Here is an 18,379-nt window from a genome sequence, read left to right as displayed (position 1 = left end):
ACCCAGAAAACTTATATAAGTTTCTCAAGCAAAGAAACTAAAAAACAGAGACAGCTCATGCTCTGGGGCATATAATAGCTGTAACTGACATCACTGTTGTTATTAGTGCCACTGGTTGTCCCAGAGTTAAGGGGGCCTAGGAAAGCAGTGGATCAGAAAATGAGAACTGTGTAAACTCAGATTTCTTCTCTTTAAGCTTTCCTAGGAAATTCTGAAATACATTTTGTGTTCAAAAAGCTACCTTTGGCCGGGCATGATGGCTCATGCCTATAATTCCAGCACTTGGTGGGAAGCCGAGGCGGGTGAATCACCAGAGGTCAAGAGTTCGAGACCAGGCTGACCAACACGGTGAAACTCCCTCTACAAAAAATACAAAAATTAGCTGGGCATGGCGGTGTGCGCCTGTAATCCCAGCTACTAGGGAGGCTGAGGTAGGAGAATCACTTGAATTTAGGAGGCAGAGGTTGCAGTGAGCCGAGATCACACCACTGCACTCCACCTGGGCAACAGAGCGAGACTCCATCTCAAAAAAAAAAAAAGCTACCCTTAACCAAGGTACTCTGGTACATTTATTTTCTCTTTTCATTATATAACTCTTCTATATCTTAGTTGCAGTGCGTTTTTATTAGTAGATATAAATAAGAAAACACGAAACTAACATAAAGAAGACTGTACCCAAATAAGAACTCATAAATATTACTTTTCAATCAAAAAAGAGGGACAAATGTAACAAAAACGTCATAACAGTTTTTTTAAAAAAAAAAAAGATGGGCTGGGAGCAGAGGCTCTTGCCTGTAACCCTAGCACTTTGGGAGGCCAAGATGGGGGGATTACCTGAGCTCGGGAGTTTGAGAGCAGCCTGGGCAACATGGTGAAACCCCGTCTCTACTAAAACACAAAAAAAATCAGCCGGGCGTGGTGGCAAGCGCCTGTAATACCAGCTACGTGACACGCTGAGGCACGAGAATTGCTTGAACCCGGAGGCAGAGGTTGCAGTGAGCTGAGATAGTGCCATCGCACTCCTGAGCAACAAAGTGAAACTCTGTCTCAATGGAAAAAAAAAAAGATGAACTGAGATTTAAACCAAAGGTAAACAAATAATACTACTAACATTTGTAATGTTTGGTCTCTTTCCAATCAACAAATGTGATGGGTTTACTTTACCTTAATTTCTATCCTTGCTCTGTGAGGAAAAAGTTGTCCGATCATAGAAAAGTCAGTTCCTACCATGCTGATGGCTAAAAAAAACATATCTGTTTCTGTGAAAATAAAAGATTTAGAATGACTGAAAATTAATCCTACCAATATTTCAGAGAAAAGAAATCTTACAAAATTTGACAGTACTTAATTTTACTAGAAAGATCCCCATGGAATACCTAAAAACACCTTATTATAAATAAAAACTTTTCAGTATAAGAAATCATAGGCTGGGCATGGTGACTCACGCCTGCAATCCCAGAACTCTGGGAGGCCAAGGCGGGCAGATCATTTGAGGACAAGAGTTGGAGATCAGGGCTGGTCACAGTGGCTCATGCCTGTAATCATAGCACTTTGGGAGGCTGAGGCGGGTGGGTCACCTGAGGTCGGGAGTTTGAGACCAGCCTGACCAACATGGAGAAACCCCATCTCTACTAAAAATACAAAATTAGCCGGGCATGGTGGCACATGACTGTAATTCCAGCTATGTGGGAGGCTGAGGCAGGAGAATTGCTTGAACCCAGGAGGCAGAGATTGTGGTGAGCCAAGATTGCGCCATTGCACCCCAACCCGGGCAACGAAAGTGAAACTCCATCTCAAAAAAAAAAAAAAAAAAGAGTTCAAGACCAGCCAGGCCAACATGGTGAAACCCCGTCTCTACCAAAAATTTAAAAAAAATGAGCTGGGCATGGTGGCGTGCACCTGTAATCCCAGCTACTGGGGAGGCTGAGGCAGAAGAATAGCTTGAATCCGGGAGGTGGAGGTTACAGTGAGCTGAGATGGCACCACTGCACTCCAGCCTGGGCAAAAAGAGCAAGACTCCACCTCAAAAAAAAAAAAAAAAAAGAAAGAAAAAGAAATCATACAAAAGCAGCTGGATTTTTTTTTTTAAGACATTCATTCTGCCTAGCTGATTTTATTCGAAGTGCTCTGAAGAAAACTATGAGTCATAGTCAGGATAGGGTTACACCACGTAAGCAACTAAGATGTGCTAAGCAGTATATAAAGAAAGTAGCTAGAAAAATACAAAAGAGGCCAGGCATGTTGGCTCACGCTTGTAAATACCAGCACTATGGGAGGCCAAAGCGGGCACATCGGTTGAGGTCAGGAGTTCCAGACCATCCTGGCCAACACAGTGAAATCCTGTCTCTACTAAAAACACAGAAATTAGCTGGGCATGGTGACATATGCCTGTAATCCCAGCTACTCGGGAGGCTGAGGAAGGAGAATCACTTGAACCCAGGAGGTGGAGGTTGCAGTGAGCCAAGATCCCACCACTGCACTCCAGCCTGGGTGACAGAGTGAGACTCTGTCTCAAAAAAAGAAACCATTAACAGAAGTTACACCTCAGGAGAATAGGAACAGGGAAATGAAAGATGGGAAGTATAGAATCTTTTTACTCTATATTCTGCTGTTTGAATTTTTCCCCAAAACTGCTGTTTTTAAAATAAAAATAGTAAGTGCCAACATGCAACAGATTTTTAACAGCATAATATTTATCTATAGAAACTTTATTATACAGTATTATCTGAGGTAGAACATTATTCACATTAGAAATATTGTATTGTTGGCCAAGCACAGTGGCTTACACCTGTAATCCCAGCACTTTGGGAGGCTGAGGCAGGAGGATCACCTGAGGTCAGGAGTTCGAGACCAGTCTGGCCAACATGGTGAAACCCCATCTCTACTAAAAACACAAAAATGAGCTGGGCATGGTGGCAGGCACCTGTAATACCAGCTGCTCAAGAGGCTGAGGCAGAAGAATCGCTTGAACCCAGGAGGCAGAGGTTGCAGTGAGCCGAGATCGCAGCACTGCACTCCAGCCTAGGCGACAACAGCAAAACTCCATCTCAAAAAAAAAAAAGGAAATATTGTATTGTTAATTTTGACTTAAATGGTATTTGTTGTACAGAGATTTGACAGAGAGGAACATTCCAGTCAAAATGACTATAAAGTTAACTCTTAAAAAATATTTCCTTAAGCACAACAGTGACTAAAAGAAACTTAAAAAGAAAAAAAAGAAAGAACAGATTCTGGGCAGGGCACAATGGCTCACATCTGTAATCTCAACACTTTGGGAGGCAAAGGCACGAGGATCGCTTGAGCCCAGGCATTGGAGACCAGACTGGGCAACATATTGAGACCTTATTTCTTCAAAAAATCCAAAAAACAGGTCAGGTGCGGTGGCTCCTGCCTGTAATCCCAGCACTTTGGGAGGCCAAGGCGGGCAGATCACCTGAGGTCAGGAGTTTGAGACCAGCCTGACCAACATGGTAAAAGCCCATCTCTACTAAAAGTACAAAAATTAGCTGGGGTTGGTGGCAGGTGCCTGTAATCCCAGCTACTTGGGAAGGTGAGGCAGAAGAATCACTTGAACCCAGGAGGCAGAGGTTGCAGTGAGTCGAGATCGCACCATTGCACTCCAGCCTGGGCAAAAAGAGGGTAACTCCATCTCAAAAAAAAAAAAAAAAATTCCCAAAAATTAGCTGGGTATGGTGGCACACGCCTGTAGTGCCAGCTGCTGTGGAAGGCTGAGGCAGGAAGATCACATGAGCCCAGGAGTTCCAGGCTGCAGTTAGCTATGATCGTTTCACTGCACTCCAGCCTCTGCAATCATCAAGACCCTATCTCTACTTTCTAATTTTTTTTTTTAATTTTTTTGTAGAGATGAGGTCTTGCTTTGTTGCCCAAGTTGGTCTCAAACTCCTGACCTCAAGTGATCCTCCTGCCTCAACCTCCCAAAGTGCAGGAATTACAGGTGTAAGCCACTGCACCTGGCTGAGACCCAGCTGCTATAAAAAATAAAATTTTTTTAAAGATTTGTAAGATAAAGTCAGAGATACCATTCCATGGAGGGCATAAGATAGAGGTGTCAATAATAAAATTAGCTGGAATAAAATGGTAGTCTGCATTTTATTTACTTAGGGGAGAACTGATTTAATTCCGAAACAGTCACTTCATTTCAAATAAAGAACTTACACATTTTTAAATGAAAATTAGTTACCTTTGTTTGACCATGGCTTAGAGTAATAATTTTTCCTAAAGCTGGAGTATGTAGTTGTAGAACCGCGCTCAAATATGGGGTCATTTTCTTCAACAACACAAGGGCCTTTCGTTCTTAAAACTTCTACAGTTAAACTGAAATAAATACATTTTTAAATAGAGCTATACTAAAAACAAGGAAACAAATAGTAAATGAGATGTAAATAGTTACATTTTGAGGTTTAGCATGGCAATCATATCAAAAGTATAATATTTATGTGAAATATGGGTATTTTCCAAGCATCTGCTAAGTTTTACCTAAAATGTGATTCCAAGAGAGTAGAAAGAAGTGTCAACTCATTTTCAAACTCCATAACAGCAATATATTTAAAAAATATCTTTGGGCTACGTATTATAAAAAGGTATTTGTATTATTGATTTCCACAAGTCTTTGATATTCAATATGTATTACTGTGCTGGAATCAATGGAAATTTTGAAAAACATAAGCACTTTATTTTTTACATTCCTGCAGACAAAGCAGTTAAACATGCTCTAACTATTTAATGACCAGTAAAATCATCATTACAAACTAATGGAAAACAGCACACAAAAACAACTATTATTAGCAGTATTATATTTATGTTTAATTATAGAATGTAAATGCTGTAAAATTATTTTTCACTAGCTAAACATTCAAAGACCTTCCATTGCTCTATTTATTTACTTAATTTATCACTTTAAAAAAAAAAATACCCTTAAAACAACTAAATTCCACGATGCCCAATGTGAGAAATTTAATGTTATAACAGAAATTAAACCAGAAGATGAATTATACCGCACCATAACAAAAATCATAAAATATGTTAAACCTACATTTCACTGTATATCCATCAGTTATCACCACACATCAGGATATGTTAATAATATGAGAACCTGAATATTGACTTCAAGACTGTGTCAATCTTAGAAATTTATCCTCAGTGGAAGACAGCATATGATTAGTTCAACAGCCTGACTCAATGACCAGTAAAGATGATAAAACAATGGTGTTAGGTTAATAGGAGAAAGGGCATCTTCTCATACAAAAGAGTTATAAAAATTACTAAAATTTATAAATTAATCTAACCCACTTTTCCATTTACAATATTCATTATGCAAATATAAATGTCAAGGTCTAAGTGACAAAGGCCGATATAGAAAGAGGACCTCTTTCACTAGACAAAGCATGTTTGTTCTCATATAATTATAATCTCACTTTCTCTCTTTTTTAAATACCTTTCTTCATCCAAAATAATAGAGCCATCTTCTGCCACTTTTACTCGAGGAACCAGTAATGGCCCATCATCTGTCTCTTCTTCCATTTCATTATCTTCAGCATTAGCAGTACTCTTACCTTCTTGCCTACCAGATATAAAGATGAGTTAATTCACAAAGGCATGAAAAGTAGTCCCTGAATAGTATAAAACTTAAAATAAATGATTACAAACTCAACCTTCTAGCTATTTCCAACTTTTCCTATAATCCAAATGAAAACAGTATGTGTTGTTAAGGACACAATTAGAGGATTTTCTCAAGTTTTATCTCAACTCCTGGCCTCAAGTGATCTTCCTGCCCTGGCCTCCAAAAGTGCTAGGATTACAAGCCTGAACCACCATGTCCTGCTTGTTTCTCTTCATTTTAAAAGAGAGTAAAGACTTCTTGAGCCAGGCGTGGTGGCTCATGCCTGTAATCCCAGCACTTTGGGAGGCCAAGGCAGGTGGATCACGAGGTCAAGAGATGGAGACCATCCTGACCAACATGGTGAAACCCCATCTCTACTAATACAAAAATTAGCTGGGCATGGTGGCGCACAGCTGTAGTCCCAGCTGCTCGGGAGGCTGAGGCAGCAGAATCACTTGAACCCAGGAGGCAGAGGCTGCAGTGAGCCGAGATCGCACCACTGCACTCAAGCCTGGCGACAGAGCGAGACTCCATCTCAAAAAAAAAAAAAAAAAAAATTTAGCCAAGCATGGCGGCACACACCTATACTCCCGGCTACTCAGGAGGCTGAGGCAGGAGGATCACTTGAGCCCAGGAGGTCAAGGCTGCAGTGAGCTGTGTTCACACCACTGCACTCCAGCCTGGGTGACACAGCAATACCCTGTCTCAAAAATTAAATTAAAATTTTAAAATTACCAAAACAAAAGTCCAACCAAATGTAATTTTTTTTTAAGAGACAAAGTCTTGCTCTGTCACCCAGGCTGGAATGCAGTGGCATGATCATAGCTCACTACAGCCTTGAACGTGTGGGCTCGAGCGATCCTCCCACCTCAGCCTCCTGAATAACTAGGACTACATGTACACACCACCATGTACAGCTTATTTTTACATTTTTTGTAGAGACAAAATGTCACTATGACACTCAGGCTGGTCTCAACCCCTGGCTTTGGGCAATCCTCCCATCTTGGTTCCGCAAAGTGCTGAGATTACAGGAGTGAGCCACTGTGCCTGACCCCAGTCAAATGTAATTCGACTATAACAGGAAGCACCATTTGATCTCATTTAAAAAATGTAGCAACAGAATATATTCAAAAATAAAATAAAATACTTACTCTCTTGTCTGGACTGGAGTCGATGGCTTTTCAGTTTTCTTTTCTTGTTCCAGTGAAGAACTATTGAACATAAATAACAATACCTTTAATAAATTATTAATTTATATCCTCTCAATTCTATCTGTAGGCAGAAGAAAATTATTCTAACTTCTAATTTTTAAAGACATGCCATAGCATTTTGTTAATGACGGTGCAATCCAACAACCGATTTTTCAGTCAGAAGCTTGTCATCACGTACAAATAATTTGTTAGGTCCTAAGTAGAGAATACTCTTTTTTTTTTTTTAATACAACAATAGGGTCTTGCTGTGTCACTCAGGCTGAAGTGCAGTGGTGTGATCTCAGCTCCACGTAACCTCTACTTCTTGAGCTCAAGCAATCCTCCCACCTCAGCCTCCCAAGTAGCTGGGACTATAGGTGCGTGCCACCACACAGGGCTAATTTTTGTCTTTTAATTTTTTGTAGAGACGAGGTTTCACCATATCGCCCAGGCTGGTCTCAAACTCCGGGGATCGTGCCATCCTCCCACCTTAGCTTCCCAAAACACTGGGATTACAGGCATGAGCCACCACGCCCAGCAGAGAATGTTCTTATCCTCTAACTCCCCAGTGAAAGGAGGCTCCCAATCCCAAGGCATGAAGCCGCTTAGGTGACTTGTCTTCAACTCCTAGATGTTAAACAACTCAAAACCTAGGTTTCTGGCCCTTTCTTCAACAGGGCCAAAGACCTGGTGAATCTCAAAAAGGACTATGCTAAGGAACTGTCCCTATTCCTACCTCTACCTGCTAAACCATCAACAATACAACAATGAGATTTATTATAAACCTTCTGCCTCAGAAACCCCAGGCCAACTTTAATAAAGAAACTTTGTTCTTGGAGGATTTACTAATCACACTACTACTGTCTTTATTAGAAGGCAGGGCCGGGCGTGGTGGCTCACGCCTGTAATCCCAGCACTTTGGGAGGCCGAGGCGGGCGGATCACAAGGTCAGGAGATCGAGACCACGGTGAAACCCCGTTTCTACTAAAAATACAAAAAATTAGCCGGGCGCGGTGGCGGGCGCCTGTAGTCCCAGCTACTCAGGAGGCTGAGGCAGGAGAATGGCGTGAACCCGGGAGGCGGAGCTTGCAGTGAGCCGAGATTGCGCCACTGCACTCCAGCCTGGGCGACAGAGCAAGACTCTGTCTCAAAAAAAAAAAAAAAAAAAGAAGGCAGGGCATAAAACTTCGATCACTCCTTTAGATCAGTTTATAGTATGTTAAAAATAGAAACTGCAGGGGCCGGGCGCGGTGGCTCAAGCCTGTAATCCCAGCACTTTGGGAGGCCGAGACGGGCGGATCACGAGGTCGGGAGATCGAGACCATCCTGGCTAACACGGTGAAACCCCGTCTCTACTAAAAAATATGAAAAACTAGCCGGGCGAGGTGGCGGGCGCCTGTAGTCCCAGCGACTCTGGAGGCTGAGGAGGAGAATGGCGTAAACCCAGGAGGCGGAGCTTGCAGTGAGCTGAGATCCGGCCACTGCACTCCAGCCTGGGCGACAGAGCGAGACTCCGTCTCAAAAAAAAAAAAAAAAAAAAATAGAAACTGCAATCCTTTCAATTTTTTTTTTTTTTTTTTTTTTTACATGAGACAGAGTCTCGCTGTCTCCCAGGCTGGAGTGCAGTGGTGCAATCTTGGCTCACTGCCACCTTGAACTCCCAGGTTCAAGTGATCCTCCCACCTCAGCCTCCTCCTATGTGCCACAATGCCCACCTAATTTTTGTATTTTTTGTAGAGATGGGGTCTCACTATGTTGTCCAGGCTGGTCTCAAACTCCTGGCCTCAAGTGATCCTCTCGCCTTGGCCTCCCAAAATGCTGTGATTACAGGGGTGAGCCACCTCGCCCGGCCAAAATTGCAATCTTGACTACAGAAAAGTGGCTTAGTTGGTTTCACTATGCCTTGGTAATTAATATAACAAAGAAAAAAAATTTTTTTTTAAACAGGATCTCACTCTGTCACCCAGACTGCACCCAGAATGCAGTGACATGAACATTGTTCACTGTAGCCTCAAATGCCAGGGCTCAACCAGTCCTCCTGCCTCAGACTCCCAAACAGCTGGAACTACAGGCACATGCCACCATGCCTGGCTAATTTTTGTATTTTTTGTAGAGAGAGGGTTTCACCATGTTGCCCAGGCTGGTCTCAAACTCCAGGACCCAAGCGGCCCACCTGCCTTGGTCTCCTAAAGTGCTGGGATTACAGGCATGAGCCACTGCGCCTAGCGAGGAAATTTATTTTTAATCTCAGAAATAAAGGGCATAATTAAACATCCCCAGAAAGCAATTACTTGAAATACAGCTACTTTTGGTTATGAAATTATATTTAAAAGGACATATGTGTTCCAAATTTTGTCAACATGCTTTTGGAAAACAAAAAACTGTACTATAAAAGTGATATTTATATAACTACATACCCAAAGAAAGTAAAACAGAAGGCCAGGCACGGTGGCTCACGCCTGTAATCTCAGCACTTTGGGAGGCCGAAGTGGGTGGATCACCCAAGGTAAGGAGTTTGAAACCAGGCAAGCCAACATGGCGAAACCCAGTCTCTACTAAAAATATAAAAATTAGCCAGATGTGGTGGTGAGCATCTGTAATCCCAGCTACTCAGGAATCTGAGGCAGGAGAATCACTTGAACCTGGGAGGCAGAGGATGCAGTGAGCCAAGATTGCACCACTGCACTTCAGCCTGGGTGACGGAGCAAGACTCTACCTCAAAAAAAAAAAAAAAAAAAAAGAGACAGTAAAGCTGAAATAAATTTTACTTACGTCATTGGATTGTTATCTGGTAGATAATATATGAAGTCTCTCATAGTCATTTTTGAACGATCTGGTGGCCTCTGACTTTCATTTATAGCATATTTGTTTTTCCATTGTTTCTGTATACATAAACACACACAGATCCACTTTTATAAATACTAAAGAATTTCAGATGTACTATATGCAAATATACAGTCCACTGTTGCATTCACTGTAAGTGCTCTAATATTATTCTCACCCTAGTTACGTAATTTTGTAGATGGAATATTAAAAAGTTGTAGCACATTACCCTTAATAGTTTTTAGTTTTTATTTATCTACTTTTGAGATGGGGTCTTGCTGTGTTGTCCAGGCTAGAGTGCAGTGGTGCAATCATAGCTCACTGCAGCCTTGAACTCCTGAGCTCAAGCAGTCCTCCCACCTCAGCCTCCCAAGTAGCTGGGACTACAGATGCTTGCCACAACACCTGGCTAATTTTGTGGGGTTTTGTTTTTTTTTTTTTTGGTAGAGATGAAGTCTCCCTACGTTGCCAAGGCTGGTCTCAAATTCCTGGGCTCAAGTGATCCTCCTGCCTCAGCCTCCTAAAGCACTGGGATTACAGGAGTGAACCACACACCCAGGCAGCATTTAGATTTTAACAACTAAAGTGACTAGGACTAGATAAAAGCTCAATGTGGCCAGGCACAGTGGCTTATGCCTATAATCCCAGTACCTTGGGAGGCTGACGCAGGAGGATTGCTTGAGCTCAGGAGTTACCAGCCTGGGCAACATAATGAGACCCTATCTCTACAAAAAAATACAAAAAAATTAGCTGTATGTGGTGGCATATGCCTATAGCCACAGCCACTTGGGAGGCTGAGGTGGAAGGATCACTTGAGCCTGGGAGGCTGAAGTTGCAGTGAACTGTAATCATACTAGCACACTCCATCCTGGGTGTGCTTGTCTCAAAACTAAATAAATAATAAAAGAATAACACTAATAAAGCTCAATGTATAAAATGCTTACTGATGCCTTCTAACTAAACATCTTAATAGCTCACTGAGAATTTATGCTTACACAGCTTTTTTTTTTACCCTGTAGTGAATTGAAATTCTGTGTATTTTGTAAAATTCTTGAAGCAAATGTTTAATCTTTAATTCCCCAAAATAAATACGCAAGTAAGCAGTTTCTGTAAAATACAGAACTTTTTTTTAATCCCCCCACCCCCAATTCCCAACCCATAAAACATTTTTAGAGGCTTACTCTTTTTTTTTTTTTGAGACATAGCCTTGCTCTGTCACCCAGGTTGGAGTGCAGTAGCACAATTTTGGCTTACTGCAACCTCTGCCTCCCAGGTTCAAGCAATTCTCGTAAGGCTTACATTTTAGAAGACATAAATTCAAAGCTTGTTTTCTCCTGTGTAAAACAGTGATATCTACTTCACACAGTTGATATAATTACCTAACATAACAGACATAAAGCACGAAGCAAAATGCCTTCCCTTAATTTAAAAAAAAACTAAAGAGGCATTTTATAATTCATAACAGGAGCTGACACTGGTTGGGCACTTACTATTTTCAAGACATAGTTTTTTTGTTTGATTTTTTTTGAGACAGAGTCTCGCTCTGTCACTCATGCTGGAGTGCAATGGTGCAATCTTGGCTCACTGCAACCTCTGCCTCCCGGGTTCAAGTGATTCTCCTATCTCAGCCTCCTGAATAGCTGAGATTACAGGCGTGCACCACCATGACCAGATAGTTTTTATATTTTTAGTAGAGACAGCGTTTCACCATGTTGGCCAGGCTGGTCTCGAACTCCTGACCTCTGGTTATCAGCCCACCATAGTCTCCCAAAGTGCTGGGATTACAGGCATAAGCCACCACACCAGGCCCATTTTAAGTGTGTTTTACATGTATTGACTCATTTAATCTTCACAACCCTCCAATGAGATAGACAGAGGTTGAGCATCTCTTATCTGAAATACTTGAGACCAGAAATGATACACATTTTGGATTTTTTCACATTTTTGAATATTTGCAGAATACATACTGGCTAAGCATCTCTAACCTGAAAATCTGAAATCCAATATGCTCCAATGAGCATTTCCTTGGAGCATCACTTTGGCACTCAAAAAACATTTTGGACTTTGGAGCATTTTCAATTTCAGGGATGCTCAACCTGAACTATTATTGGTCCTATTTTACAGATGAGGAAATAGATTAATTAAATTACTCAAGGTCACATAGCTAGTAAAGAAATGAAGCTGAGGTTCAATCCTTAAGTATTTAACTCCAGGGCCAGCACACTCTACTGCTGTTACCTGCCCTTCTAGAAAAGAAATCAATCCTCAAGATTAAAAAGAACATGGACTCTACTATATGCATACCACAAATTTTTCCCACTTGTAATTTCCCATATTGTCAATTTAGAAAACATTACCAATTCATTCTGCTCAACTACATTTGTCTTTTTTTATTTTTATTTTTTTGGAGACCGTTTCACTCTACCACCCAGGCTGGAGTACAGAGGCACAATCTCAGCTCACTGCAACTTCCACCTCCCAGGTTCAAGCAATTCTCATGCCTCAGCCTCCCCAGTAGTTAGGATTACAGATGCGTGCCACCAGGCCCAGCTAATTTTTGTATTTTTAGTAGAGACAGGGTTTTGCCATGTTGGCCAGGTTGGTCTTGAACTCCTGACCTCAAGTGATCTGCCCGCCTAGTGCTCCCAAAGTGCTGAAATTACAGGCATGAGCCACCAAGCCCAGCATATGCTTGCCTTAATTCAAATAAATACATCGCTTGTCACTTGGATATCTTTATATGAAAAATCTAAGGCCGGGCGCAGTGGCTCAAACCTGTAATCCCAGCACTTTAGGAGGCCGAGACGGGTGGATCACGAGGTCAGGAGATCGAGACCATCCTGGCTGACACGGTGAAACCCCGTCTCTACTAAAAAAAATACAAAAAACTAGCCGGGCGAGGTGGCGGGCGCCTGTAGTCCATTACTCGGGAGGCTGAGGCAGGAGAATGGCGTAAACCCGGGAGGCGGAGCTTGCAGTGAGCTGAGATACGGCCACTGCACTCCAGCCCGGCACTCCAGCCCGGGCGACAGAGCAAGACTCCGTTTCAAAAAAAAAAAAAAAATCTGACTGAAGGTTTATTTTATAAACATGTTTGTGTATGTATATCTATGTGTATGTGTATGAAACTTATTTGTGGCCTTAACTAAAAACAGTGAAAACATAAATAAATAATGTAAAAATTACTATCAGTGAAAAATGTAATTTAAGTCCATGAAAAATGTAATTTAAGTCCATGGTGTATCAATCCATTAACAAGAAGGGATGTTCTATTGACTAAGGGATGTTATGCAGTTTTGTTCCCCCATCAAAATGCTACAAACGCTTTTCTTCCCAATGATTCCTTACTAACATAAACAGAAGGCAACAACAAAATCCTGATTCTCCTCCTTTACCTTCTCTTTTCTCAATTCTTCTTTTAACATTTCCCTCAGTTTCTGGGCTTTGTATATTCGGTATCTGTCTGAGCACGGCTGTTTCTCTTTTGTTGGAGTGGCAGTTGGCTGTGCAGCCTCTTGATTAACTGTAGATAAGGGATGAGATTCTGAAGGAACACTGACACTAGCCTTAACCAGACTAGAAGTACTTGATATTCGCTTTCTTCTCTGTGAAACAGTAGGGGAAGATCTACTGGATTCTTCAACATCATTGTCACTACCAGTCTTTTCAGAACTGTTGAAATTAAAAAAGAAAAAAAGAGGGCACCATGAGTCTTCTGTTACACATGCTAGTTTTAACACTTAGTCTGGTGAAAATCCAAAACCTCAATCTCGTAATTAAAAAAAAACTAATAACTTGAGATGTATGATAATTATGACAGGTTACAAAAAAAATTCTTTAGTAAATCTTTTAAATATATGTAAATTCTAATAGACTCTTAATCTTTTCCAAACACAAAGTCCCTAGGCACATTAGAACACATAATTATAGGCTTAGTTCCCTCAAAACAAATAACCAAGTTACAGAACGAAGCTTAATCAACCTAATTTGAATTACTAAGTAAAAAAGTAATAATTTATCATTAAATTAATTTATATATAAAAATAAAAAAATTTTAATTCTCTCTGACATTTTAAACTGGTCTAAACTACCGGCATTTTACTTATCAAAGAGAGGTCAAATCAAATATGCAAAACTTCAAACCTCTGAAATACCTATATTGCAGTGTTTGAAGAAAAACATTTAGTTACAGTAGCCAAACCCAGTTCCCTTTGAGGCAGAAATCATTTATCTTTTGTCAGGTACAACGCTACTTATACAGCCATCAGAATAAACTCTTCAGGCCGGGCGCGGTGGCTCAAGCCTGTAATCCCAGCACTTTGGGAGGCCGAGACGGGCGGATCATGAGGTCAGGAGATCGAGACCACCCTGGCTAACACAGTGAAACCCCGTCTCTACTAAAAATACAAAAACTTAGCCGGGCGAGGTGGCAGGCGCCTGTAGTCCCAGCTACTCGGGAGGCTGAGGCAGGAGAATGGCGTAAAACCCGGGAGGCGGAGCTTGCAGTGAGCTGAGATCCGGCCACTGCACTCCAGCCTGGGTGACAGAGCGAGACTCCGTCTCAAAAAAAAAAAAAAAAAAAAAAAAAAAAGAATAAACTCTTCAGTCAAAAAAAGTACTGAGTCACCCCAAATTGCATATTAGATATGGTACACCTCAGATATAAATATTTCAGGAATGGTCTATAAATGCAACTTAAGTCAAGAAAAGAGGTGGTATAAGTCAATAATTAAAAAGTCTACTTTTTTCATATTTTACAACTACTTATAAAAAATTAGAAAATGCCTTAACTTACAGAATAACCTTTCCAGGAAGACTTCAATTTAAATTTGTATCTTAGCTGTTATGACAATGTGATACATGCATTATCTGCATTTCACTCAATAATGTTGAGTGCATAATGACAGAATATATATCCTATAGATTTTTACAACTAGCAAAGACCCACAAAAAATTTATAAAAAGAGGCCGGGCACGGTGGCTCACGCCTGTAACCCCAGCACTTTTGGCTGAGGCAAGTGGATCACTTGAGGTCAGGAGTTTGAGTACAGCCTGGCCAACATGGTAATTATCTTCTCCTTTAAAAAATAAATACTTTATATTTTGAAAGACAAAAACACTTCCCTGCAAAGCACTCCAGAAGGATGAAAACTATCGTGACCTAAACTCTCAAATGAATAGTGTGGCTATTCTTCACTTCAGGACTGCCATACCCCGATTCTTCCCACCACCACTTGGAAGACATGGTCTCCTCTCGGAGAATCTACAGACCGTGACAAAATCCACATAAGCCACACCCTGCAGGTCAGACAACCAACCTGCAGTTTGGAGTGGTTTCATCAAGCCTCAACTGAAAGGCTTACAGCAAACGACAGCGGACTCCTATGATAAAATTCATTTGCTCAGCTTCCAGGTGACAGGCCCGGAGAGGCGGGGCAAATGAAAATTCTTCCCTCTGCAAGCTCTTACCTGCGCCTAGGAGCCTTTCCTTGGGGCTCCGCTCCACCGAAATCGACTGCGGGTACACCTGTGGGCTCCGCTGGCTTGGAAGCAGAGTCCGTGGCAGGCTCCGGCGGCCTGGGAGACTCCTGTCCACGCTGGGGATTGGGAGCTGTGGAGCCCCTGGCGCCTACACTAGGCCTGACATTCGGCTTCACGCTAAGGCGTGCCCTGCGGAACATGGCGGAGGCAGGGGGCCCGGGGAGGCAGCCTTGACGGCCGCTCACAGCCCCGAGCCCCGGCGGCTGCCCGGAAAGGGGATTAGGAACTACGCCCTCCCCACAAAGCCACACTACCAGCCCAGGGGGCAGCTACCGCAGTTTCACGCCGCCGCCGCCGCCTCCTCCTCTCTCCCGCCGCCGCCGCTTTTTCATGACCCTGCCACACACTGATGGCTAAATTTCACCCTCCTCCCGGGTCCCCCGCCCTCACAGGGCGCCGGAACTGATTGCGCCATCAGCCAGCGCCGCAGAATGACGTCAGACGCACAGCACTGGGAGCCATGGTAACTACCAAGCTACTGAGACTGGGTTAACTGTGGACCAGAAATTGAGATGCAGAGATATTTGCTCTTTCTTCTCCAGGAGTCCTTAGGAGTAGTTGAAAAGAGGAAAAGAAGAAAGTCGACTTCTCAGCTCAAACCTTTACTGGAAGTATTAAAATCGCTGGCCGATTTTGTTTTTAGAAGGTCCTGAAGGGTTTAGAAATTCTAAATTGAGTAGACAGATTAAATGCTGGTGTGAAGAAACTGATCATAGTTACCTCCCAGGAGAGGAATGGGTTTCTGGAAAATACATCGTGGTAGGAAGACCATTTACCGTACTCTCTTGTGTACTTTTTTGTTTTTTTCCTTTGAGACAGGGTCTTGCTCTGTCCCCTAGGCAGGAGTGGTACAGTAGCGCGATCTTGGCTCACTGCAGCCTCTACCTCTCGGGCTCAGGCGATTCTCCTGTCTCAGCCTCCCAAGTTGCTGGGACCACAGGCGCGCGCCACCAGAAACGGCTAATTTTTTTTTTTTTGTATATTTACTGGAGACGGGGTTCATCGTGTTGCCCAAGCTGATCTTGAACTCCTGGGCTCAAGCGATCCACCTGACTTGGCCTCCCAAACTGCTGGGATTACAGACGTGAGCCACCACGCCCAACCTCCTTGTGTACTTTTTTTTTGAAACGGAGTCTCGCTCTGTCTCCCAGGCTGGAGTGCAGTGGCGCGATCTCCGCTCACTGCAAGCTCCGTCGCCCCCCGCATTCACGCCATTCTCCTGCCTCAGCCTCCCGAGAAGCTGGGACTACAGGCGCCCGCCACCACGCCCGGCTAATTTTTCTATATTTTTACTGGAGACGGGGTTTCACCGTGTTCGCCAGGGTGGTCTCGATCTCCTGACCTTGTGATTCGCACGCCTCGGCCTCCCAAAGTGCTGGGATTACAGGCGTGAGCCACCGCGCCCAGCCCTTTGTGTACTTTTTAATATGAATGTATCGCCCGAGATCTTGCCACTATACTCCAGCCTGTTTAAAAATTATTATAGTTGAAACTTTGTAAATTATTGTGAGTATTCTTAATCTGCTTCAGGAGGTAGCAGTAAACAAGATGTTCTGGATTTGGGAGAAGAAAATACAAAAAAGAAATGAACAAGATATTTTTAAAATGTATCAGGCCGGGCATGGTGGCTTATGCCTGTAATCCCAGCACTTTAGGAGGCTAAGGCAAGGCAGATTGCTTGAAGTCAGGAGTTTGAGACCAGCCTGGCCAACATGGTTAAACTCCATCACTACTAAAAATACAAAAATGAGCCAGGCCTGGTGGTGCAAGCCTGTAATCCCAGCTATGGGAGGCTGAGACAGGAGAATCGCTTGAACCCTGGAGGTGGAGGCTGCCGGAGCCAAGATGGCACCACTGCACTCCAGCCTGGGCGACAGAATGAGTGAGAATGTCTTAAATGAATTAATTAATTACAATAAAATAAAATTTATCAAATGTGAAAGAAATTTAAGGGTTGAACGCTGGGCATGGCGGGGCACGCCTATAATCCCAGCTACTGAGGAGGCTGAAGTGGGAGGATCTCTTGAGTCCAAGACTTCCAGATCAACCTGCTCAAAATATTGAGACCCCTAAAACAAATTACCCACATGTGGTGGCTGTGATGGCTGCCACCTCTAGCCCCAGCCACCCGGAAAGCTGAGGCAGGAGGTCCAGGCTGCAGTGAGCTATGATAGTGCCACAGCCCTCCAGCCTGGGTGACAGAGAAAACCTCGTCTCTAAAACAAAAATGTAAATATAACAAGAAAAAAAAAATGTACAGGACAATGTGATAGAAATTAATGGGAGGGAAGCTGGCAGTAGACTGGCTAGGGAAGTCCTCTATGGTGAGAGGAAAAATAGCCAGAGCTGAGGTTGGCCTTGGAGGTATTGGGCCAACGTTTGAACCAGTGATACAAATCCCCTGACTCATGGGAACACAAAGGTGTGACTTTCTTCTTGGAAGGAAAAGAAAATCCTACAAGAACATGGCAATACATTAATAACAAAATGTCAAGGAATAAAATCCTGAACTGACTGAAGAAATAGATCACCTAAAGGGAGAACAAAAAAGAGGAGAGTGCTTTTGAGAGTAGGAAGGCAAGACTGAAAGCAGAGAAGAGAAAAGATATGTCTCTAACACTATGAAGAAAATGAAGGTCTGGAGGCCAGGCACAGCTCGTGCCTGTAATCCCAGCACTTTGGGAGGCTGAGGCGGGCAAATCACTTGAGCCCAGGAGTTCAAGACCAGCCTAGCCAACATGGTGAAACCCCATCTCTACCAAAAATACAAAAATTAGCTGAGCATGGTGGCTTGCGCCTGTAATGCCAGCTACTCAGGAGGCTGAGGTTGGAGGATTGCTTGAGCCCAGGAGGCAGAAGTTGCAGTGAGCCAAGATCACACTACTGCACTCCAGCCTGGGTCACAAAGTGAGACCCTGTCTCAAAAAAAAAAAAAAAAAAAAGAGAGAGAGAGGAAGAATGGAAGGGAAGGAAAGGGAAGGTCTGTGGATTCTGTGGGCTCCCTGCAATACTCTGGAAAAGGAACGGGATCTCAGTTTTATCTAAAGAAGCTCAAGAATTCGAGAGAATCCCCCGCTACAGATGTCTCAGGAATTTTGGAGGACTACACAGCTTTGAACAGCATATTCTGATACAAACCGAAGACATAGGGCCTTTCCCCAGATGGGCTTCTGTTCCACTTAAGAAACTAGGGCATTCTCCCAAG

General features: G+C 42.9%; 1 protein-coding gene across 6 annotated transcripts in view; it reads right to left on the bottom strand.

The window, feature by feature from the left end:
* BDP1 (B double prime 1, subunit of RNA polymerase III transcription initiation factor IIIB) overlaps positions 1-15,539 on the bottom strand; it is a 114,838-nt gene extending 99,299 nt beyond the window's left edge. For all 6 annotated transcript variants that reach the window (XR_013418373.1, XR_013418374.1, XM_015140253.3 and 3 more), the window contains exons 1-7: positions 15,103-15,539; positions 13,029-13,305; positions 9,583-9,692; positions 6,772-6,831; positions 5,456-5,581; positions 4,202-4,335; positions 1,165-1,259 (exon numbers count right to left, since the gene is read on the bottom strand). Coding sequence is in view for 4 of the 6 variants with exons in the window: in XM_015140253.3 (XP_014995739.3) it covers positions 1,165-1,259; positions 4,202-4,335; positions 5,456-5,581; positions 6,772-6,831; positions 9,583-9,692; positions 13,029-13,305; positions 15,103-15,314 (1,014 nt within the window). In the remaining 2 variants the exon portion in view is untranslated. The remainder of the gene's footprint in view (positions 1-1,164; positions 1,260-4,201; positions 4,336-5,455; positions 5,582-6,771; positions 6,832-9,582; positions 9,693-13,028; positions 13,306-15,102) is intronic.
* Positions 15,540-18,379: the final 2,840 nt, after the last annotated feature.

The sequence above is a fragment of the Macaca mulatta genome, chromosome 6 (assembly GCF_049350105.2).
Source record: "Macaca mulatta isolate MMU2019108-1 chromosome 6, T2T-MMU8v2.0, whole genome shotgun sequence".
NCBI classification, from domain to species: domain Eukaryota; kingdom Metazoa; phylum Chordata; class Mammalia; order Primates; family Cercopithecidae; genus Macaca; species Macaca mulatta.
Note: the sequence above shows the minus strand (reverse complement) of the source record. Positions and strands in the feature narration are given on the sequence as shown.